At 46.4% G+C, this 24,965-nt stretch overlaps 1 protein-coding gene across 2 annotated transcripts in view; it reads right to left on the bottom strand.

Moving 5' to 3' along the window:
- Window positions 1-24,965, bottom strand: part of RANGAP1 (Ran GTPase activating protein 1) — a 35,736-nt gene that overhangs the window by 484 nt on the left and 10,287 nt on the right. Inside the window, exons 9-16 of one of the 2 annotated variants that reach the window (XM_059726360.1) lie at window positions 24,807-24,906; window positions 22,771-22,855; window positions 18,847-18,994; window positions 18,274-18,384; window positions 17,831-17,933; window positions 14,753-14,841; window positions 11,946-12,067; window positions 6,127-7,498 (exon numbers count right to left, since the gene is read on the bottom strand). In XM_059726360.1, coding sequence (XP_059582343.1) covers window positions 7,429-7,498; window positions 11,946-12,067; window positions 14,753-14,841; window positions 17,831-17,933; window positions 18,274-18,384; window positions 18,847-18,994; window positions 22,771-22,855; window positions 24,807-24,906 — 828 coding nt within the window. In that variant the 3' untranslated portion in view covers window positions 6,127-7,428. The remainder of the gene's footprint in view (window positions 1-6,126; window positions 7,499-11,945; window positions 12,068-14,752; window positions 14,842-17,830; window positions 17,934-18,273; window positions 18,385-18,846; window positions 18,995-22,770; window positions 22,856-24,806; window positions 24,907-24,965) is intronic. The other variant, XM_019489595.2, reaches the window with a different exon arrangement.

Genomic DNA, 24,965 nt, shown 5'->3' with positions numbered 1-24,965 from the left:
TCACAATACATAAAAATCGACTTAAGCAAAGGAGCAGGACACTAGACAGCAGCAAGGTGGTCAGCGCTTTTTTGTTTTTTGTGGGTCAGCTACCCACAGCACTGTACAGCTTGGAGAAGGGGATCAGGAAACCTGCACTTCAAGGAACACATAGCCACTAGTACTAACCCTTTGTCCTTATAAAGCCCACCCAAGAGAAAGAAGGGGAGTTGCTTACCAGCAACCAGAATTCAAGCTGTGGTTGATGCAGTCTCACTGCAAGGCACATGCACCTCAAAAAAGGAAAGTAGCCAGAACACTTGCTTAAAGCAGTAGTTATGTTAACACAGCCCACACATCCTCGTGTGTCATGCTGAGAGCAGAAAGGTTCCTAAAACCCCTGCCAAGATGAGGGTTTGTTAAGAATCCTGCAGTAGAGAGTCATAAACTGCTGCTCTTTGCTGCAGCTTTTCTTGCAAAGCTTCCCCAAACAGCTGCGTGGGACAGCTGCTGTGTTCTAGTTGAACAGAGAAGCAATGCCCTTTGCATGGGTCATTTTTTTAGTTCAAGAACCTGCTGCTGGGATATAAATGGCCTGGGCTCTACTACACTCCTTTGGGAAGCCACTGAAGTCATGGAGTCTCTGCAGGAATGAGCTCTGACTGCCACCAATTAATGACCACCCTTAGCCATCACAGGGCACACTTCAAACACAGTACACCCCCAGCTGAACAGCTTCTGAACTAGTGTTACTACACCTTTGGAAGAACAAAACAGCCAGCTAGAGAGATTCTGGAAGGCTGAATCCTGCATAGGTAAAAGGGACAAAGATATTTTCACATCAATCATGTGAAAGCATGTCCCTGCTTGGAAGGAATGAGGCTTGGGGGACAAAGCCATAAGATGATTTGGTGGCTGATGTCTGGTTGAAGGTAAGGAAGGCACTCGGGGCAAGTCCTCAAGGATACCTATCCAGCTAGAAGATGGCAAATCTTTCCTATATTATTAATGCTTGAATCTCACCCACTTCTTGCCAAGGTGACAACAGAGCTTGATTGGAAGCTGGGGGCAATGAATAAGAATGTCTCTGACTTGGGAGAAACAGGACTGCCCCACTACTAAAAGCCACCCAATATTCATGCTGCAGTGGGTCCATCTTGGTGAATGTCACAGGGTACAAGGAAACATTATTTATACATAACAAGATATTCTTCCCCAAAATTGGATCCAACATCAAGTGTGGTCTTTATCAACAGCTGAGAACAAGCTATGTTCATCTGGGTCACTTATAAAAACAAGTGACCATAAGTACCCAATATCAGACTGCTTTATATTTTAGAATCTGCATACTTAACAAGGCATAAGTTGGTTCATAGACCAGCATAACTGGTTTGATTAGTCAACAACCAGTTCCTGTATCTTGCCTCCAGTGTAAGAAGTCTGGCTGAGTGGCTTTGAGAGGGTCTATTCATATATAATAGCCAATTGCATTTCAAAGGAAAAATCCATTAATAGGCACATCAGTGTAGACACCCATGTTCACAACACAGGTCTGAAGTGAGGAGGAAATGCAGAGTGATCTCTGTCGTTATCTACTCATCTAGTCAAGGAGGACAAAGGATTTAAAAGAAGCCTCCAAGGGAGAAGGTGTCCAGGGAACCTGGTGTCTAGTGGAAGATGTAGACCCCAGCTGGAAAGGTTTGGAACACTAGGGCACCCATGGAGCTTGTCACAGTGAAGTATCCTCTCTTGATTCTGAGCAAGAAATTGTGGGAGCTGCCAGTGCCCCAGTGCTTTTCCCTACTATCCAAAGGTTTTAGAGCAGGTTGCTTTGATCAGTTACTCATGTAACTTGATCAGGCTAGAGCTAGTAAGATTGGCAGGTAGGATCTTGTCTTTATCTGCAAAGCATTTACACAATAAAAAGGCACGGGGAGGAAGGCAAAAAGGAGTTTGTGACCATGGGATAAGAAAAACCATCAGACAAGGAGTGAGGATTGACTTTCACCCTCCTTCAAAACAGAATGAAGGGCACTTCTTGTTAAAGGACAAAACAAAAACAGGACATCTAGAATTCAACCTCAATCTATAAAAATGGCATAAAGGACAGAGCTCTTTGTTTTCCATTTGTGGATGCTAAGACCATCCACTTTGGTATTCTCAGAGTCTCTGGAAGATGCACCACCAAGATACCCATTTGATAGTGGACACACTCAATCCAGAGGCTGACTGCTCCCCAGCCTTCTCATTCAATGTAGAATACAAACAATAGTACTGTATGTCATGATCTGGATTGCAATATTTCCAGGTTATTTAGAAACTCCTATTGTGCACTTTGTACTGACCCAAGCTGCAGGACATTGACATGAAGTTTCTCTCTGGAAGACCAGAGTTCTTGCATTTATAAGTCACCTCCCTGTTGAACAACGTCAGAAAAGTTGTTACTTGCATGATACTCCCGAGGCTGCAATCTCTAGGTGAAAGTTCTATCCTGAAAGTCAATGCACTTTTTGCTCAGGATGCTCCACCACTGATGTGATATTTTTAGTCAAGCGCTGCAAGAGAAGCGTAGAGAAAAACAAATACTACTGTACATAGCCTTCAATCTGATGCAGGCCTTCAGTACGGTCAAGTAGGACCTTTTTATGGTTCTGAAGAAATTGGGTCATCCCCCCTAAACTGTTGAACATCATTTGCTCACTACATCAACGTATGAAGGTAACTGTAGTGTATGAAAACAAGAATCAAATGCCTTTGATATCAACAACAGGGTGAAACAGGGGTGTGTCTTAGTCCCTGTGCTCTTTAACATCTACTTTTCATTCTCACTTCTTCATACATTCAAAGACAGCAATGATGGCATTTATCTTCAAACGAGACTAGATGGAGGCTTGTTTAACATTGCAACGTTTAGAGTGAAAACCAAGGTGAAAGAGCTGGTTCTGAGAGATTTCCTGTTTACCAATGACACGGCTTTGGTTACCCACAGTGAATCTTCCCTGCAAAATCTCTTGGACAGATTTTCTGCATCATGCAAGAGCTTTGGGTTGACAATTAGCCTCAGGAAGACTGTGATCATGTTCCAAGGAGTGGAATAACCAGTGCCTGACATCACTCCGGAGAGTAAATCTCTTGGCGTCCTTGACAGCTATTGCTACTTGGGTTCTATGATCAGCAGGAATCTTGCCCTTCAGACTGAACTAACAGAATCAAAAAAAGCAGCTAAGAATTTTGGGCTACTATAGAACGTGCATGGAATAACAAAAGCAAAGATGCAAATCTACAAGACTTGTGTGCTGTCATCTCTGCTTTATGGTTCAAAAACACAGACTACATGCATTAGACATATCAGGGGACTGACCAATTTCTACATGAGATGCCTGCGCAAGATCCTGAAAATAAAGTGGGAAGACAAAATGGCGCACACAGAGGTGCTGGAGAGCACAGGACTGACACTTAGAAACCACTATCAACAAGAGGAGGTTGCAATGGCTCAGCCATATCAAAAGAATGCGAGAAGGCCATATCCCAAAGAATATTTTGTACAGCAAGACTCGAGATGGCTCTAGAAAGTGGGGTTGCCCTTTATGGCAGCACCACATGTACAAAAATGACACAAAGGTGTTCAACAGTAGTGTAGAAAGCTGGGAGGAGTGTCCAGAATCCCATCCAATCTGGAGGCAACATCTGGCACTGGTGCAGCTCAACATGAAGTGGCTTTGATTCATAGCAGAGGTTCCCAACCATCAGGCCACAAAGGGTTGGCTGCCAGGTCACGGCACAAGCACCCCCCCCAAACTCAGACCCCTGTCTGTCTGCCCGGGCAAGCGGCTTCTACCACTGGCAGTCATGTGCACGGTTAAAGCTAGGCAGCAGGACAGCCCAGAGAGGGAGGCAGCCAGCTCTGTGCATCCCATTCCACTCCCATGCTGGTCTGAAGTATAAAAAAGGTTGGGAACCACTGATCCAGGGAATGGAAGCAAAGTGAGAAATAAGGAAGCAGCGTGCTGTAAATTTGGGCTCCAACTCAGACAATACATAGACCTGTGAAACTTGTAACAAGCTGTGTCACTCTTGAACTGGGCTCATCAGCCACAAGTAGATTCATCAAGCATCCAACTAGACCTCTTACATGTACGCCATGATCCAGAGGATCAACGGTTGCCTGTAAAGAGGATGCAATACTTACAGGATGTTATTTAGAAACTCCTATCGTGAACTTAGTACTGACCCAAGCTCCAGGACATTGACATGAAGCTTCTCCTTGAAAGACCAAAGTTCCTGCACTTTTAAGTCATCCACCTAAGCCTCATAACACTGGTAGGAAAATATCTGTTATGATGATCACTGGCAACAGGGGGGACCTCCCACCACATAAGTGAGAATAAGACCAAAAACGAATTGTTCTTTCCATTTGGAGGGGTTTCCCTGAGGAATGCAGAGGGATAGGTATGCATGCATTTGAGGTAAAGTTTAGCATGAAGGTACAAGAGGCTGCATGACCTAGAATGGACAGACAAGTCCTCACTGACATCTTGAAGGTTGAGACCACCCTGGCAAAAGTTCCAGTCATTACTGAGCCTCATCTTATGAGATGTAGCCTGCTCCTGACAGAGTCCAGCGTAGACACTAGAAATAGCCCGGTCTTCAAAAAAGGTGTCAGCTTTTGAATGCTCCAACTCTGCTGCTTTTCACTATGCAGCTGTTCCAAGCACAGAGGGTCTTCATGCTTGGAGTTTACTGGTGAAGGGAAATCTAGGTAACACACCAACATGTTCTCTCTCCTGATACAGGCCACCGGCACTGCAAAGCATTTGGAGACAGCTTTTCATTCTTCCATTCAGCCTCCCAAGAGTTCCTTGTACTGATAATAGATCTAGCCCAATGAAAATTGCAGTTCTCTCTCATGGGAGGGCCCAATGGCAATATGAAACTGCCCTGAAGGTTGAAAGATCTGAACAAGGCTGTCTTATTGTGGAGAGGGCAAGATCATGGGACCACCATGGGACATCATACCCCTTCCTTTTACAGGGCAAAAACCTCTCCCCACTGTCATGTAGCAAAAGTTCCCATTTTCCCTGTGGCTAGTCCCCTGAGATGGGACAAGGAAGGTGAATTGGTAATGGGCAGCAAACTGAATCAGATAGTATAACTGGCTATGATGGTACCTAGCACCTACTGGTTATCTCAGCCAGATCCTCAAATCATGGAGCAAACAGTTGTTGAAAGGGAAGAACGAGAAGGACAAAGTTTGGAAAGGTGAGGTACATCTGCTCACATCAGCTATTTTGCCTGGTCAGTAAAAGATGCTGGAAAGAATGCGTCACAGAAAAGTGCTTCTGAAAAATGAAAGCACTGACACACTCTCAATGACTCACGTATAGCCAATACGTGAACAGAGAAGAGGGCTAACTTAGCATGCCTGCCTAGAATATGGACCAGTATGTGCTTATGTATGGGGGCAGGTTTGTTGACCATGAATTTGTTAAAAGAGACCCCCCACCAGTCTTGAAGGCACTGCTTGAGCCTTGCAGATAAAAAGCTCCACTCCTCTAAAAAGGGGAGGTCCTCTACACAGCATTCTGCACTTCCTTCAGAAATCCAGACCCCTTAAGAGGAGAGTAATAGCTTATGGTTGCACCTATATCATGAAACAGAGATGCCCAATAGGCCAGAACAGAAAGGAAAGGAAGTCAAGGACCCCAAAGTGGAAACAGATCACACCACTCTCAGGGAGTTCAGAGAAAGAAAGAATTAAAGTTGGGGAAAACAGACTTCAAAAGGTGAGGGCAGACTGCAAGCTACAGGAAAAGCACTATCTAGAGGCAAAGCAGTTGAGAAGAATAGGAAATATATACCATCTTTTGTGCTGTGTGCTGACAACATAAGGAAAGGTAGAGTGAGGCACATGTGGTATGAGGCCTGCTAAGGCAGAAAAATCACCAAGCTTGACATGGATATGAGTGACCTCCTGGAGAAGGAAAAACCTTTTCTTATTCTCACCAGCTACCACACCCAAGACCTTGTGGATAAGCTCCAGATTTCCCAACCTTTACCCTCTTTAGCTCCTGCCACTTGGGGAATGTGTTACTCAACTAATCCCTACCTCGTAGGCAGTAGACCATTAAAAACCAGCCTGGAACTTACGGTCCTTTCCAGCTGTGCCAAGAAGGAACTGGAGGGGACTTTTATCTCTGCTTTCATAGTAAAAGATAAAAATTCCAAGAGCAGCTTCTTTATGCTGGTGACTAGAAACCATTCCAGGAGAATTAAATGAGGAATATATTAACGGAAGACATCTCCTCTTGTCCCTTTCCACCCCAAGGGAAACACTACAATGAGCAGAAACATATCATGCAGTTAGTTCCCAGTGACCTGAATATCTATGGAGGGGACACGAGTTAGTGCAAAGACAAAATTTGACCCTGAACTGTCATTTGCAGGTAAATAATCCCCCATATTTTAATAGAATTAAGACCCTTCGGTATTTCTTGTTACTGAACAGAGCTTTTTTCATCTCCAAGACTGAGGGTGAAGTATCCTCAACTATAAAACCTCTATTTTGTCCCATTTAAGCTGTCCCCCATTCACATATAAGAGACAACATGGGACTGGGGCAGCGAGAAGGAAAGAGGAAAGGAAACATTTACTCCATGTGCATTCAACTGATTCTACTCATTTCCAAATCAAGCCTATTTTAATTAGAAATAGGGGAAAATGCAGGTAATGGCAATATCACAACAAAACAGGCTTGCTTCCATAAGCAAAGACCACCAGGGTCAGCTCCACTGGAAGGGGACTTAATATACAGTCGGAGGGGGCATACGTTAAAATTCAGATGGGCCACACAGCACCCTCCAATGGTTAGACTAAGAGCAAGGAGGAACATGCCTCAGTCCTGGAACAGTAGCAGGGGGCTGGTTAATCTGGTAAGCCTGGAGAAGCAGCAGCAAACACTGCTATTATCTTCTATAATAGCAGAGGGCAGCATGATATAGGAGCCATGGTTACCCCCCTCCCCGCAAAAAAAAAAAAAAAAATCTTAGTAGGGTTCAGACTCTGCTGCAACTCCAGAGAAACCTCAAGTATGGTACCTCTTGTAAGATGGTGGTATGGGCACAACTGGACAGAAATACTGAGCTTGAGTCAAATAGGGATTCTTTCTGATCCATGTGGAACAAGGAGCCATAGGACTCATTCTAGCAGAGCTCATTGTTCTGCAGACCAAGGAGTCTGCTTTGGAAGTGGGGAATTTAATTTAAAAATAATAAAGTCAGCAGGATTCCTCCAAGTTTGTTGAAGCAGAAAAAAACCAAAACAAAACGTAAAGACATCCCAGTGAGACGGAGAAAATGTTTCCACAGAAGCCAAAACTTCCTCCTGCCATCCAGTTAAGAACTCTCTGCTGATGAAGTCTATGAAGAGGAAAAGGACATCATTACGCTTCTATTACAGCTGATGAAGTGTTTGCAAGAGAATGTGGCGGGCAAAAGAGCAGGAATCCAGAGCACGGTTAGGCCTGTAGAGACAGGAGAGAAAAAAAGTTTGTTTGAAGACTATTCTGCACCTGGGCCTTGAAGAAAAAAAAAAAAAAAAACCAACAACAAAACCCCCCCGACAGATTACTACTTTCTTTAAGCAGCTCCAAGGAAGACAGAAGGGTCTCCGGAAAGAGTAGTACCAGGAAATCAAGTCAGCCTATACTGAATTCTTATGGACGCAAAACACTCCTCCTTACTCAGACAGTACCTCAGATGCATACAACACACCAAAAGCAAGTCTACCTATTGATATACCTAGTCCCGTATCCCATCCAGGTTGTAACCCAGGGGTGGGCAAAGTTTGGCTCGCAGCAGTCTCCATTTCCCAGCAGCCCCTGCCTGTGTCGCTGCAGCCAGTTTCCATGGAAAGCTGGGGGGGTGCCGCGACAGCGCAGGGCCAGGGTTTCCATGGAGAGCGGCTCAAGCAGCACTGGCAGGGCAGGGAGCTGCTCCGGGGCTGGGGCCAGGATTTTGTGGTGGTGACATCAGGGTCTGGAGCCAGGATAGAGCTGTGATCTCCTGCCGCACCCCGCAGGCAGGGGCACGCAGACAGCAAGCCGTGGCTCTGCCCTTACGGGGCATGCAGCAAATGGATCGCAGCTCTGTCCCAGCTCCGGACTATGCTGTCACCACCATAAAATCCCAGCCCCAGCCCCGGAGCAGCTCCCTGCCCAGCACTGCCAATGCTGCTTGGGTTGGTCTCTGTAGAAACCCAGGCCCTAAACTGTCATAGCCCTGCCCCTCCTGGGGTCTCCATGGAAACTGGCTGCAGCGACACAGGCAGGGGCTCCTGGGAAATGGAGTCTGGCTGCTGGCCAAACCTGCCATTTTGCCCACCCATTTTAACCTACGCTAGAATCTTTGGAGGAAACTCGCATGGGCCAAAATTGTGTTACAGCTGATCAGCTCATGCCATGAAGCCTTGTGAACAAGAGGCTCTGGACTCAATTATTCTAGTAAAACTATAGCAAGAAGTTTCAGGGAAGGATGAAAAATGTAAGTCAGTTTACCACCTATTACTACTACTATTCTGCTCACATATTCAGAGGTTGCTTAAGTTAAGCCTTCAATGTACATAAGTTCCCCAGCTAACCCCTGTAAAACAAATCCCTTTCCAAGCTCAGTATCTCAGAGGTGAATTTTCTCTAAACAATATGAATTCATTGCCTCCAAAATGATTGGAGTTGTGCAGGGGGTGGGAGGGGAACAGCGTGCTGGTCTGACTAACCACTACCTATCCATCTCATCCCAAAAATGTATGTTCAATAAAATTCAAAAAAGGTGACAAAGTTCTGCTTGAGTTGGTGTGCCCAGGGAGAAGGGAGATACATTTGCACCCACATTTTTGGGTTCCCAGGGGCTGGAGGGGGAAAGGTGGAACATGATAAGAAGCTACAGTCAAGCAGGGAATGAAGACACAGCTGCTTATTAGAAAGACTACTCTTATTGAACAAGTAGTGCAAGGGAGCTCACTGATAAAAGCACCAATAAAAGAGAGGGGAGGAAAAAAACAAGTGGGCAGTAGACGTCTGATGGAGTACCAGAGCAGTCGGCTATAACAGCAGGGGTGGAAAAGGGGCATGAGGAGCAATGCAGTACAGTATTTCTGGAGGACTGACTCTGCATGCGTCACAAAAGGCTATATGTCCACGCACAACATTGAACTAGTTCACAACAAATCAATTCAGCACCCATCTGCTTCACGTTTGAATCAGTTTAAAATTATGTTCAAGTGTTGTGTGCATTTAAAAATGTTCTCCACCAACCAGGCCTTTGGCAGAAGGATGCTGTTCAGGCAGTCTGACTTGAAGTCTCCTTCCTGTGCTGTGTTTGGCAAGGCAAGGAGAGTTTGAACTGCTGAAGGTATAGCTTGGCTCTGCAGACCTCCACTTAATTATCTGTTGCAAGCAAGTACATTGTTTTGTTGCGACATCTGGTTTAAGTATGCATGCCTCAGTTTCCCCATGTACAAAGCTAGACAGGGAAAGAGGTTAATTAGGTAAGTATGCCCAGCTCTGGGTCCCAGAGATGCTCTATTGGTGTGTAATGAGTCAGCAAGCAAAGAGGAAGTTACCTACATTGACAAAGCACATGTTCTCTAGACAAGCACATAAAGAGGCTTCCTGGTATTTTTGGTGCCAGGGAGGCACTTGAGAGGGTCCTGAAGAGGGAGATGCCCAGAGCCAAAAGGAGAGAGAAGCCAGACAAAGTAGCCTCACAGACAGAGAGAACAGCTCAACTTCAACACCTCCAGTGATGGAGATTCTGCAGTTCCCTAGGCAGACCATTCTATTGTCCCACTGTTAGAAGAACAAAAAGGCTTTTCATGATAGCCAGTCTAAATCTACTTTACTGCAACTTCAAGCCATTGGTGCAATTCTAGCTCTGTGCAGCAAGAGGAAAAGGTGATTTTCCTCCTTTTTATGGCAGCCTTTCAGATGATATTTAAAAGACTGTCACCTTGTCCTCTCTTAAGCAGCTTTTCCACAAGTTGAACATGCCTATTTCCTTCAGGCTACCTTCATATGATAAAGGGTTTGGATTACAAGTCATTTTTTGTCACCTGCCTCTGGATTCTCTAACTTTGTGCCCAGAGCCTGATCTAGAAAGGGGTGCAGTGGCAAGACTGACTCTCACCTTCTAATCACGTGGCAGGAGCAGCAGCCAGGGGACTTTAAATCCTGAATATAAGAATTCCCTTTCTACCTTCCCCCCTGCAGTCAGAGGCATGTCCCCTCCCCTGTCACTGCCAGTGTCCTTTCTGTCCTGGGAGTGAGGGGAGCTCCTGTCCCACTCTAGCCAGGCTGTGCAGGGCTGGGTTCAGCCTGCAATGGTGGCAGTAGGCAGACAGGTTCCTCTTCCCTGTGCCAGCTCCCAGACTGGGGGGTGGGGAGAAAATACCTGAAGGGAGCAGCAATGGAGAAGAAAAGTCTGCCCACCCACCACCAGTATCCCAGGTTGAGTCCAGCCCCCATACAGCCCACCTGGAGTGGAACAAGAGCTCCCCGCCTCCCTTAAGGACAGGGTGGACAGGAGCAGCAGGCGGGGGAAAGAAGAGGTGCCTCTGAGCATGGAGGGGAAGTGGGATGGGGAAGAATGTTTTATTTTCTTCAGGACTTGAGTCTTCAGCTGCTGCTCTCAGGTCATGGTCTGCCCACCCAGATGGGCAGCAGGGGAGGGAGGAGGCAGGGAGTTGCAGATGCAAACACCCCTGCAGCACTGGTTACTACTCCCATACCCACTCTTTATAAAACACACAGGATCTGCTTCTTCTTAAGATGTGAAGCCCAAAAGCCACACACAATACTCTAGATGAGGTCTGTCCAGTGCTGTGTAAAGAGAGACACTATCACCTTCTGCATCTATGATCCACCAAGACTCCTAGATCCTTCCTGGTAGTTCTGCCACCTAGCCAAGTGTCACCTATCTTGTATTTGGATGTTTTGATTATTCTTCTTGAAATATAGCACCTGGCATTTGTCAGCACTCAACTTCATCCTGTTAGTGCCAGCCTAGCTTTCCAGTCTATCAAGACCTTGATAAACTGCATAGGCTTTGGAGGAGAACCCATCTGCTGTAGACCAATAAAGGGTAGTTTTAAGAGCCAAGTGCCTTACTGATTTGGACTTCAGATGCACTCCATTCTCTTCAAAAGAGGTAAAGTCCCTCTCTAGGACTAGCCAGAAAGTCCCTCTCTAGCCAGAAAGTAGATCTCTGAGGGAGGGCTGCAGATAAAGCAATGTGTATGTGTGGGTGGAAGGGGAAGGTTGGGGGAGGCAAGGAAGAGATATCATGGAGCAAATGGCCAGGTCTTAAGAGTCCAAGCAGCCAGTGCTTCACCCACTCTAGAAGCTATACCTGGGCTGGCTTCAGAAAGTTCCCAAAGACTATACAAGGCTGGAATCCAAAACAAGTGCTCCCCTGCGGAAAAATCTGTGGGACTGCTGAACTAGCACTTTTGACTGCAGACTGGACTGGAGCTTTGACTCCCTTCTACTTGGTTCTAGAAGAACAGTGAAGGAAATGTGTTATGTTCTATTTCCCTTTTAAGGAAAGGAGTCAAGAAAGGAAGTTGCAAGCATAACCCAGCAAGGCGTAGAGACAAACAAAGTGCTGTGCACCCAGCAGCAAAAACAAAGTTCTTGAAAAGAAATGCTGAACTCTAGAAACATCTCAAACTCCACAGCTGAACTGCAGTGCCTACATGGAACTAAACAAGTTGATCAAGGCACTTCACATCTCGCTACAGTGAGATGGGCATGAATTCCATTCCATACATATTTGATATTATCTTTATAACCACAAGGCTACGTAAGGTCAGAACCATAGTACACAAGGGGTTGTGATGGAAGGAAATGCACATATTTATTAATCTATATGCAGGCTTCTAAACATTAATGCCTACTAGCTAGACGTAATACTCACTTTGTCACAAAGGCCAGGAGAACTGGCGCCAGGGATTTGGGAAAATAGTCCTGTTGGACCACATGGTTCAGAGTCATAAGTGGGCCATATAGGCTTGGAACAGTCTTTATCTTCTCTTCACTCTGTGGAGGCAGAGGTAAAGATGAACAAAAAGTCAGTCATGCAGAACTGTCCCACTAAGTGCCTTTGAGTCCCTGCTTTTTCTCATTCTCCATCTTGGCTGGTCAGACAACAGCAGATACCTCAAAAGGAAAAGTCATTCACCTCCTTTGCTACCAGACAAATGCTAAACAAAAGCAAGAAATTTTACTCTGGTTGATGTAAACAGAGGACTTCCAAGATGCAGAAGCTGATGCCCATGACAGACAGCATAATTTTTTCTATATATGTTGAACTGAAGTTTCCATCTGCTATAAAAGGGAGAGCTGCCTACTGCAGTATGCACACCATGTTCTTTAGGACGAGTCAGTCCCCCACGCCCTCCCCTCCCATTTCTCCCAAAGTCTGCATGTCAAACATGCAAGCACCAAGACTCCTGTCTGTCCTAATTCAAGCTGTCTTATGAGCTTGGGTGTGGGGAAGATTAATACGTGTACACGTACATTTCCTCCAGGATTTTCTTTCCCAGAGATCCCGTGCCAAGATACTCACTCCAGTTGAGTGGGAAAGCAACAGCTCCTGAGGGTCTGTCAGAAGATGCAGTTAATCCCTTCTGCACCCTCTCTACCCACAGTATACTGTTTTTAGATCCCCCACATAACTACTTCTTGGAGCTTAGAAGAGACCATCTGATCATCCAGTTCAGCCACCTGTATCTATCACAGGTCAGCCCTACACTGAATCTGGTGGCTTGTGTTTGGAAGAGGAGCTTTAAAAAAAAAAAAAATAAAAAAAAATCAAGGACTCCAGATTTCAGTTGGCAATGAAATAGAGAATCTGCCTCTCCCTTGGGGAAGTCACCCTCTCCTTGTTATTTAGAAATAAAGCATTTGTTTTTCATTTGGGCCTGTCTGGCTTTAGCTTCCAGCCACTGGTTCTTGTTACACCTTTCTATGCTGGATTAAAGAACCCCTTAGTGCTCTGTGTACCCTTTCACAAAGAGCTTGCATGCCAGTGAAGAACCCTCAAATCTTTGATAAGATAACCAGACTGAACTCCTTAAATCTTTCACTGAAGTCTTTCCTCTATCCCTTCAAAACATTGTGGCCCTTTTCTGTGCCATCTCCAGTTCCTCCGAATCCCTTTGAGTGTGAACAGAAAACAGCATCTCAGTACTAGTCTCAGCATTTGGAGGCAGAAAGTAAGTCTTTACCTCTGTTACTTAATTATTTCATTAACTTCTTTTCCCTCCTAGCATGATGCCAAGTTGTTTGTTCCCAGGACCCTAAACTATTTTTAGTCGCTGCTTTCCAGGCTACAACCCCTCCTGCCACAACCTGTATCGTTTGTTGTTAGATGTATAACTTTGCCCTTGACTGCATTAAAAATGAATTGCATTTGAACAGGTCCAGCTATTGCCTCATGTATAAAGTATGAGAAAGATACTCAAAAACACAGACACAAATTCCCTATTAATGGATAGGCACACCACCCTAAATAGGTTACATGCCCACAAGCCAGAAAAGGGTTTGGCCAACAGTGAATGACAGTCTTGCTAGCTCTGCTCCCCTAGTAAGTTGGTCTAGGATTCTAAAGGAAGTCAAATGAGATAGGGGGCAGAACATCTTCAAGTTGTTCAACATCTGTAGTAATTAGGGACAGGGGGCAGAAAACAGGAAGACTAGAACAAGATGTCCCACGAAGCAGAGGACTACAAAACTAGATAGGGTTCTGCAGCTGCCAGTCAGCAGTTATGGACAGGGATTAGTTAGCACTGTACTCCCATGTGGGAGTGCCAGAGAAATACATTTTTAAGATGCTTCTCAGTTCCCAGCTTGTCAACACTGTTCCCCTAAGCAAAGGGAAAACTCCAGGAAGGCATGCAGATAGAAACATGCTGTGAAAGGTTTACTGATTGTGGTATTTCATGGATTTGTTGACTTTTTCCCTGCCCCTAGGCTCTAGGAAAAAATGTCCCTCATTAAACTTCCTAGTTCCAGGGGCTAGAAGCTTTAGGTCTGTAGATGACATTAAAGAGTACCACTTTTAGCTTACAAGCAGAAAGCCCTACCCATCCTAAATTCACCTCAGCAAATCCTCTGTGCTTATCCTAATGTTGTTAACCATCTTGTTGCAGATTATTACATAGCAACCTTGCCAAGAGGTTCTCTCCTGTGTAGCCATACACTAGACATTCTTCCTTTGCAAGCATTGAGGAGACTGTTAAATGTTTCAATCCAATTGATCAGATTTCTATTATGTTTGATACTGTCCTTTATAAAAAAAAAGAAAAATCTTAAGAGCAGTCTTTATAGATACAAGGAAGATGAAAAAGAAGAGATTCATAAGCATTATAAAGCTACCAAACTACTTGTGTAACATTTTATGGGTTTCTATAAAAGCTTCGGTATGGCAGCAGATAGATCTGTTTGCATGATCCTCCTTGCCTTAGAGATGTGATCTTGAAAAAGACAAGCCAGGCCAAATAGAACGTAAATTAGGCATAACTAATCCACCTCCTGCACTCTAGCAGAATCCTGTTCTTTGGAATCCCTGTTATCTCTGCAGAGTGCTATTGTCCCTAGGCACCAGGCAGGCACAGGAGCTTTAATGTTCCTTTCTCCAAGGCAACACGATTACCCACAATCCAACCAGAAAACAAAAACACAACTCTTGTCATTGCTTTTAACCCCTTCCTGCCCTCTCACCTTGAGCAGACCCATGTGGATTAGCAGGCTGGTGATGAATGCGTCAGAATTAAAAGTGGCAGAAGTGAAAGCTTTTCTCATTAAGGCATCTAGGATGAAATACATGTACTGAGTTAGAGAACACAGAATATTGCGGTGGCTATTCTTCAACCACAAAAATCAGGCCCAGCTACATTCAGTTTATTGAAGTTGCTTCAATTCCTTATTTACAGCACTGGAATGCCACAGAAATGGGACCTAGCTACAGGTTTTAGGTCAAGTTTGCTACTGACTACAAAAGACCTTGACTAGTTAGAAGGCTTTGATACAATACCTTAATACAGTGGTCATCAACCAGTTGATCGCGATCGACTGGTCGATCGGGGAGCCTCTGACAGTTGATCATAGCCTGCTCAGGGTGCAAAGCCCAGTGTGCAGTGGCAGTCTCCTTGCCCCACACAGATTTGGTGGGGAGGGGGAATGGGGGCTAATGGGGCTTAGCCCTCCCAAACACAGGACAGCGGTAGGGTGACAAGGCAACCCAGCCATGGGCTTCCGGTAGCTGCAGCAGGGGTGTGGAGGGAGTGGGAGTGGGCTGAAGTGCAGGACAGAGCTGTGAGTGGTTTGTCCAGGGGTGTCTGGCACAGGGATGGGGGGCGGCTCCTGCCACTGCGTGCACCCCCAGGAGGGCATGGGGGGCTATGTGCCCCTGGATCTGTGCAGGGGGAGGCAGGCTTCAGCTATGGGCTGGGGCCGGGGCTAAGCCAGGCTCTTTCTGGCAGGGGGGCTGCAGTTACCCCAAAGTTTGCTGTAGCCTACCCAACCCAAGTGCAGCCCGGCCCAGCACCGAGCACAAGCCCCTCCAGTGCCACTACCACCTGCACTGAGTGCAGCCCGGCCCAGCACCCCAACCCCCACTGGGAAGAGCCCAGCTTAGCCCTGACCCCAGCCCATAGCCCATCTCCCCCAAAGCAGATCTGGGGGCACACACCCCCCCATGCCCTCCTGGGGTGCATGCTGTTGAGGGGAGCCACCCTCTCCTCCCTGTACCAGGTGCCCCTGCCTCCCCCAATAAGCTATTCATGGCTTAGTCTTGCAACTCATTTGGGGGGCTCAGCCCCAAATAATTTTTTCTTCCTCCGCTTATGCCCCTAGACCTTTGCCAGGATGTGTGCAGCAGCAAAAGCTGCCTCCTTCCCTCCAAAGTGAGCTGCCCAGGCTCTGACCCTCCCCTGGCCTGGCCAGGGCCCCACTACACCTCTCACCATGAAGGCCTTGATCTGCACCCTGCCCCAGACTGACCTGTAAAGCAGGGGGGGGGGGGGGGAAAGAGAGGAAAGAGTGGTAGATCTTGTGTTGCCCTTTACTTCAAAAAGTGATCTTCACCTTAAGAGGGTTGGAGACCACTGCCTTAATACATATATATAAATAAGTCTCTGCTCTTGCAAGTGGTCTCCACGCAGGTTCTCAGAGTTCAAAACAAACTGGAGAGACAGCTAAGTTACATGGATTCTAGTCCTCAGGACTGAGGCTTTATGAGGCCTATGGAAAGTCCATAACTGAAGCCATAGATATGGCAAGAACCTTAACTTGATGAGCTTGGAGGGTACACAACTCAGTGAGGGAAGGGATTTTGCCCTTAAAAATACAAGAAAGAGACTTCCACTGGACTGAAATCAAATCCATCAACAGATGGTATTTTCAGGGAATAGGTTTATGGTCTTGAGAACAAAGAACTAGTCATTTTTGGCACTGATCTTTGTCCATCTTGGGTTTTTTTTTTTTGAAGTAGGACAGCTGTGGGGCCAATGTCAGGTATCCTCAGAGGAAAACAGTTAATAAGACAGATGTCTCATCCTCAAGAAACTATTGTATCAACCAGTCACCATCTCAGCTTCCAAGGAGAAGCTATGGATAAGGGAATAGTTATGAAGCATCTCTGGACAACCAGGACATTTTCCACTGGTTTTACTTTAGATTTCAGTTCCCACAGAAGCTAAGACAGAGCTCAGAATCATGTATGGATCTCCTGTTTATTCCAGAACAAGGCTAGCTGGCCATTTTGGTTATGCCACTGAGGCAAAATGGCTTCAGCAACTAAGGGCATTTAAAGTACACACAAGATACCATATGTGTAAGCTAGTTGTCCATTGTTAATTGTGCATTAGTAACAAGAGTTTAAAGAGATGCTACTTGAAAGGGTAACCTTCTGTACCTTTTGCATAGGAATGAATACTGCTGGTGGATTTTTAGGGATGAAAACAACAGATAATTTTCCTCCCCAGCCCAAGAGCAGAAGCACCTCTGCATCCCAGTGGAGCCGCAAGGATTTCATGGAAACCTCAGTCAATTGATTCATACAGTCTACAAACTGTGCCAGAAGAAGTGTGTGGATGAGGTATACTGGGCCAGTGCTCTTCTAAGGCCTGCAAAGAATGGTATCCCTATGCATACCTTCAGCACCCTGTCCCATGCTTTTTGGGGGAAGTTTTCCAATTCCATTTGTCAAGGAAGATGAGATATCAAAGTTACTAGTATAAGGAACATCAAATGCCTCAAAAGTGGAAGGGATACTTGTTATCTAATCCATTTTAAAATTATAATCTCCTTGTACATGAGGTGCAACTCAACTATGGGATTCATTGCCACTGGCTGTTAGGAGAAACAATGGGAGTCCACCAAAAGAGTCAAATGGAGAAACACTATTAAAAGGTGAGCTCAAATGGATTTTGTTCCTTATACTTTCAGGAATAAGCCAAGGTCTGGCAGAGGTTTTGCACCTTTACACTTTTCAAAACAGGATGTCAGTCTTTCTTTCAAATATCTAGCACTGGCTATCATTGGGACAGGGCTGCCATAAAATGGTAGTCCAGGATGGCTACCGTTGTGCCATTTATTTGATTTATAAAACCCAAGCTCTTCCCAACAAAGGCTCAGGGCAACTTACATTAAGAGGACAGAACAGACTTAGAAAAACAGGAGGATGAACAAGAGGAAGATGAAAAAACAACTTAAAAGGGAAACTAGAGCAATTTAGAAGCTGCAGCTACTGGTTGGGCTCTCCACAGTAACCCCCATCAGATGGAGAGACTGAGTTACCTGTTGTCTCATGAACAGTGGTTTTCACTGGGGCTTCATCCTTAAACACAGAAGAGATCTTAAGGAAAGCTGTAGCCACCTTCTCTGTATCAGCTGCATCTGTCTGAAAGAGATGAAAATCAGGAGCCATTGAGTCCATTACAGGTGCTGTCACTTCATAAGCAATGAACATTGCAACAGCAGCCTCCAAATGACTGGACACCAAGGGAGTCTCAGCTGTATCATGATGCATAAGCTATGCCAAAAAGTGGACCTGATCTGGTGGCACTACAGCTTCTCCAGAGGTGCCACCTCAAGTGAAGTATTTCTCCACCATGTCCATTTGGACAACAGGAGGACTTATATCTGGATTGTAAAGCTTATGGAAGAGACCACTTGCCAGGATTAAGCAGAACAGCCACCACCTATGATACCAGCCACATTGAAGACACTGGCCTACTTACCTGCTGAGCTATCAAAAAAGAACACTTGGGCCCTAGCCGCACCAGCTTCTCTGGAGATGGGAAAGCAAGGAATGTGGCAACATCTATTGGAGGAGAAGACACTGGGGAGCCCTGAAACATAGGATCAGATCTCAGTTCATTCTGTGGAATCATGTCCAGCTACATGCATGTATGACTTTGTAGGGAAGGATGCCGCTAGAACAAGCAAGAGTGTTACAGGTCAGAACTTGAACACTAGGGACAAGAAAAAAAGCCACAACCCACACAACTGGAAAATAATGGAGATGGGTGGCTGCACTGTCAGAATTGTGGGAAACTTGTGCAGCAAATACTATGATTAGCCAGTTCCAGGACATTGTTTTCCTGCTTTTTTTCCCCCCCCCCTTCCGATTAACAATTTTCCACCCTTCCGTATTTTACACCCCACAAACCCATGAACAGAGAGCTGCTAGGTCCTTAAAGGCATAAGGACTCCAGCCAGGTTCTCAGATTCCAAACATCCTCCCCATTCTGAACCTTGTCTCCTCCCTTCCCCTATGCGAGGAAGTGAAAGTTAAGCTTCAGTTAGTTTACATGCGAATCAAGGATCTTCTTAGAAGGCAGCAATTCTTGTTCTCCCTGCCCTCTCTCCTGCAACTGTTGTGGCTGCTCCTCTTCCTCCTCCTCGTCCTCATCCTCCTCGTCCTCATCCTCCTCGTCCTCATCCTCCCCTTCATCATCACTGTGGATTAAAGATAAGAGCTTACATGAAGATGAGGTCTCTATAAAGAGACTTCCTGGAACACAGAAATATTTTTTAAAGGTAATTAGAAAGTAGTTAAGGGTGTTTCCAAGCCTTAGCAAGAACACCGGGGGGGGGGAGTGACATGCCCTCACTGATGAGTCACAGCCCACCCCCAGCCCTGCTGAAGCCCCTCACTCCCAAACAGTACTACCCTGCCCCCTACCCCTTGCTGGTGCTCCTCATTCCGCCCCCCCGCCCCACCAGCTGCTGCCCAGACCAAGCAGCTCCTGCATTGCGTGTGCGCCCGATCTCTCTTACACACACACACACACACACACACACACACACACACACTCTCCTGCCAAAGCCAGTGTGGGGAGCATGTGACCCCAACAGCCAATCAGCTTGCCTGCTGCTCCCAGCCTGGACCAGCCAGACCTGGACATTTCTTCTTATTTTAAAAACCTGCCCAGATGCAGCACAGGGGTCAAAAAAGAGGACATGTTTGGGAAAACCCTAGGTAAGAGAGCCTGGCAAGCTTAGGTCATCTCTTCCAGCTGGCCTTGGACCTGTAGGGAGGGGGTTGTTCCATCCAACAGTCCTTTGTAAGCAGCTAAAAAAAAAAAAAAAAAAGAGTTGGTCCCTCTCCTTAGGTTTGTTATGAAAAGGCACCATTTGTGGGCAGACAGGGTATGAGTTGAACAGGTCAAACTATTCTCATCCAAATCCTACAGCATTACCTTCAGATAAAGCTTGGGGAATAAGCAGGAGCACAAGTTCCTCCTGTTTAACACAAATAATTATGATGTCATAGGGATAACGGAGACCTAGTGGGACTCCACCCATGACTGGGCCACAGGTATAGATGGCTATACCCTGTACAGGAGAGATCGAGTGGACAAAAGGGGCGGGGGTGTAGCTCTCTATATCAAGGAAAGCCCCCTGTAAGCCAACATTGGCGCCCAGGGTGGGCAACTGGAGACCCTCTGGGTTAAAATCCATGGGGAACACGGCACAGGAGACACACTGGTGGGAGTCTGCTACAGACCTCCCATCTAAAATACAAGAACTTGACCAGGAGTTCACCAGGGAATTGGCTGAGGCTGCATGCTCCCAGTCCATGGTTGTCATGGGAGACTTCAACTACCCAGGCATCTCGTGGGAAGAGCGCTCGGCAGCCAGATCTGAGCGGTCGCAAAGTTTCCTCTTGTGCATGGATGACTTGTATCTGATGCAAGAAGTTTAAGGGACAACAAGAGATAAAGCGCTGCTTGACCTAGTACTGGCAATGGGGGACAACCTAATCAGTGACCTAATGATCGAAGGGAAGCTGGGCGACAGCAACCATGAGCTGATCACCTTCACCATCTGCCGTAAAGCTGGCAAGTCAGTCAGCAAAACAGAAGGAAGTCGACTTCAGGAAAGCTGACTTTGACAAGCTCAGAAAGCTTGTTGGTGAGGCCCTAAGGGACCATGACCCCAAGGACAGGGAAGTTCAGGAAGAGTGGTTGCTCCTCAAGGGAGCAATCCTAGATGCACACGCTAAGGCTAGTCTGTCTCAGAGAAAAGGCAGCAAAAGGGCACAGCAGCCCTTTTAGCTCAGCAAGGAACTAGCAGACCTCCAGCGTCTAAAAAGAAAGACCTACAAAGGATGGAGGACAGGATCCACCACCAAGGAGGAATATTCTGCACTGGTCCAGACCTGCAGGAAGCGAACCAGGAAAGCCAAGATTGCAACAGAACTCCAACTAGCCACTAGTATCAAGAACAATAAAAAGTCCTTTTTTAGATACATGTGGAGCCAGAGGAAAAGCAAGGGCAACATTGGACCCCTGCTAAACTAGATGGGACAACTGACAACCGATGCCCAGGAAAAAGCCAACCTACTAAATGGGTACTTTGCGTCAGTCTTCCACCAGTCCCATGGGACACTCCTGCCCATTCTGGGACAGGGAGGCCCAGGTAAGGGAGATTCCTTACCTCCCCATCAATGCTGACCTCGTGAAGGAACACCTTGAGAGGTTGGACACCTTCAAGTCAGCTGGCCCTGACAGCTTACACCCCAGGGTACTCAAGTTTCTGGCAAGGATCATAGCTCAGACCCAGACACAGATCTTTGAGAACTCCTGGTTCTCTGGTGAAGTGCCAGAAGACTGGAAGAAGGCCAATGTGGTGCCTATCTTCAAGAAAAGGGAGGAAAGTGGATCTGGCAAACTACAGGCCCATCAGCCTGACCTCTACCCTGAGGAAGGTCTTCAAAAAGATTATAAAAGAGGCCATTCTTAACAGACTGACCTATGGCAACATCCTGAGGTATAGCCAACACAGGTTTGTTGCGAGAAGGTCTTGCTTGACCAATCTCATTTCCTTTTATGACCAGGTGACCTATCACCTGGACAAGGGAGAGGAGATTAACGTCGTATAGCTTGACTTTAAAAAAGCCTTCGATCTGGTATCCCATGATCACCTCTTGGCAAAACTGGCCAACTGCGGCCTCGGGTCCACCACGATCCGCTGGCTGGGGATTGGCTCCATGGTCGGACCCAGAGGGTGGTGGTTGATGAAAGTCAATTGTTGTGGTGTCCTGTGACCAGTGGGGTCCCTTCAAGGCTCTGTCCTTGGATCTATTTTGTTCAACATCTTCGTTAACAATGTAGACATTGGTATCAGAAGCAGACTGGTCAAGTTCACCGATGATACCAAACTTTGGGGTAAAGCATCCACACCTGAGGACAGGAGGGCAATCCAAGCCAACTTTGACAGACTCAGGAAGTGGGTGGACGAGAACCTGATGGTGTTTAACACCAAAAAATGCAAGGTTCTCCACCTTGGGAGGAAAAACCTGCAGCATTCTTATAGGATCAGTAGTGCTATGCTGACTAGCACTATGGAAGAAAGGGACTTGGGGGTCATGACTGACCACAAGACGAACATGACCCTTCAATGTGATGTTGCTGCTAGTAAAGCAAGCAGAATGCTGGTTTGCGTCCATAGATGCTTCGCAAGCAAATCCCAGGATGTCATTCTCCCATTGTACTCGGCCTTGGTGAGGCCACAGCTGGAGTACTGTGTCCAGTTTTGGGCTCCACAATTCAAAAAGGATGTGGAGAAGCCTGAGAGAGTCCAGAGAAGAGCCATGCGCATGATCAGAGGTCAGGGAAGCAGACCATATGACGAGAGGCTGAGAGCTATGGGACTCTTCAGCCAGTGCTTTTCCAGGCTGAGGGGCGATCTGATGGCCGCCTATAAGTTTATCAGGGGTGTTCACCAGGATCTGGGGGAACATTTGCTCACCAGAGCACCCCAAGGGATGATGAGGTTGAACAGTTATAAACTCCTCCAAGACCATTTCAGGCTGGACATAAGGAAGAATTTCTTTACTGTCTGAACCCCCAAGGTCTGGAATAGCCTGCCATTGGAGGTGGTTCAAGCACCTACATTGAACGCCTTCAAGAGAAATTTGGATGCTTATCTTGCAGGGATCCTACGACCCCAGCTGACTTCCTGCCCATGGGGCAGGGGGCTGGACTCAATTTTCTGAGGTCCCTTCCGGCCCCAATGTCTATGAAATCTATGAAAGTTGTGGGGTACATGGATGGCAATTGCAGCGTTCCTGCTCATGTAGCGAGCACAGGAGAGAACAGTCCAAGACAGACCTCCGACAGTACTGGGAGAGGCTAATTTCTAAAGAACTTGCAAGGAAGGTGCAAGAATCAGAGCTCTGCTATTTAATTGCAAACAGACCTCTACCATAATCTTTCCTTGGGTCCTACCTCAAGGATCCCAGCACATCTGCCATGTTGAAACCTTCAAGGATCTCCTGAAGCTGCTCACAGCCCTCTTCTCCCAGACAGTTACCTAGGATATGAGAAAAGGAGGAAAGCCAATTTAAAATGCACACAAAAAAAATATCACCAGCATTCAATGAAGTTCCCACATGTGATCTATTTCTCTAATTAAGAAACCAAGCAGCTGTTATCTATAACACCTTTATAACAAAACACCTTATAGACAGCCCATAAGGCAGACTTGTCTGCAACTGAAATGCAACAGGTGTTTATGCATTGGTGCGAGATGGGAAGAATACTTCTGAATCCAAGTTGCAAGGGGAATTTGAAAGATAAGGATTTAAATTGGCCAGAACAGATTTGGGTAATGAAAACTGGATTCCTCTATAATAGTTTTCACAGTGGATGATGATGGACCAATTAAACTACGTTGCTCAATACCGCCGAAATGCAGCTGCAGACAGTAGCCCAGCACTGCATAGTGAGCAGGAAGCTTTGGCCACAAAAGTGAAAGCAAAAGCAAACCTCTAAGCATTACAAGTAGTGTATGTGAATATCAGAACAACCTATAAAAGCAGACAGGACTGTACCTTACAGTCTCATCCTTAAAACTCGCATGATACTTAAATTTAGTCCCAACACCTTCTGAGCTAGATAAGCAGACTAACAGGTACTGAAGCTGTGACTCAAGAGGTTTAAGCTCATTAAAGCCCTGACTCAAGAAAGAACTATTTGCTTAGTCAGCTGAGTAACTTCATGAGGTCCTTTAGCTACAGAGGCACTGGTATTTTAGATTAGGACTCTCCTTTAGAAAGGCTGGGGGGGGGGAAGGGTCACAGCTCTATGCCACACTGAACCACATGCACCCTCAAAACGCTGTGGATGGCACCCTCCTCCCTCACTGTATTTTAATCATGTGCCTGCATGCCACACACTCCCAACATGTACAAAGGGAACTGCTCCCACTATATTGTGCCACACCCCTGCCCTGCATCGTGCAAGGTCCATGGGTCATCTTGAACCACCCAAATGCAGGCTCCCTTGGCCCCACCCCCAAGGGGTAAGGAAAGGCAGTGGGAACCAGAGAAGGGAGGGGGAAGCCCAGAGACACCAGCAGTGATGTCTGGAACAGTGAGAGAAGCAGCACCCGGACTGGGATGGGAGCCTAGGGGCTCAAATGTTAACCCTTCAGGAGATTTATGCGGCCTATGAGTTGGACAGCCCAGTTTTAGTAGTAGTTTGCACCCCAGGAAGTGATGCTTTGCAAATCTGAATGGGTTTTCAGGTGGTTCTGACATAAGGGAATCACTTCTCATCACTTCAAATCCTTTGGTAGTACCATGGATTTGAATAAACATTTAGGGCAACATTTTTTTCCCCCCTACCCTTCCACCATTAAACATGGGGAGAGCCCATTATCTTGGATTCAAATAATAATAAAAAAAAGTTAAAAAAAAAAAAAAGAGAGTCAGCTCTAGCAATGGCCCCAACCCATGGTTGGGGTCGGAACCAGAGCCACTGTCACCCCATCAAGGCAGTCCCAGGACCAGGTTGGAGCAGGAGCTGCTGCTGTCATTGCTGTAACCACAGCTGCCTGACCAGGCAGGGCCCAGTGCCAACATGTGCTCTGTGCCCTGGGTTGGACCCATGACTGGAGGTAAGTGGTAATGGGCAGGTGGGTGGAAGAGGAAGCAAGTGGCATGGGGACACAGACACCCAACACAAGGATGAGGGGGGCAAAGGGCAGGGGTCAGGCCACTTGACTCACCTGCTACCTCTCCTCCTCCCACCCCCCCAATCCACTACAGTGGCTGGGGATGAGAAAGAAGAAGACAAATAAAAAGAGAGAGAGAGACCCCTCTAATAGTTACAATCTATATGTGGAAGATAATAACAAAAATGTTATAAGTTCTCCATGTATGGGTTCTAATTATTAGGGGAATGATCTTAAAGTCATCTTTGATTCAGGTAAATAGTGTTTCAGTCCTGTAGGATTCTTCTCAACTTCACCACTTGCATACCGTTAAGATCCAGTTTCTCCAACTCTGACTTGTCTTCAGTAGCCTCTGCAATAGCTAGGGCAGCATCTCGTTTGATTTCACAGAAGGACAAGTTCAGTTCCTGAGGAGCAAGAGACACCTTAGAGATTCTGTAAGCATCAAACCTGCCCAATAATAGAG

This window comes from Alligator mississippiensis, chromosome 4 (genome assembly GCF_030867095.1).
Source record: "Alligator mississippiensis isolate rAllMis1 chromosome 4, rAllMis1, whole genome shotgun sequence".
NCBI classification, from domain to species: Eukaryota; Metazoa; Chordata; order Crocodylia; family Alligatoridae; genus Alligator; species Alligator mississippiensis.
This window is presented reverse-complemented; position numbering and strand designations above follow the sequence as displayed.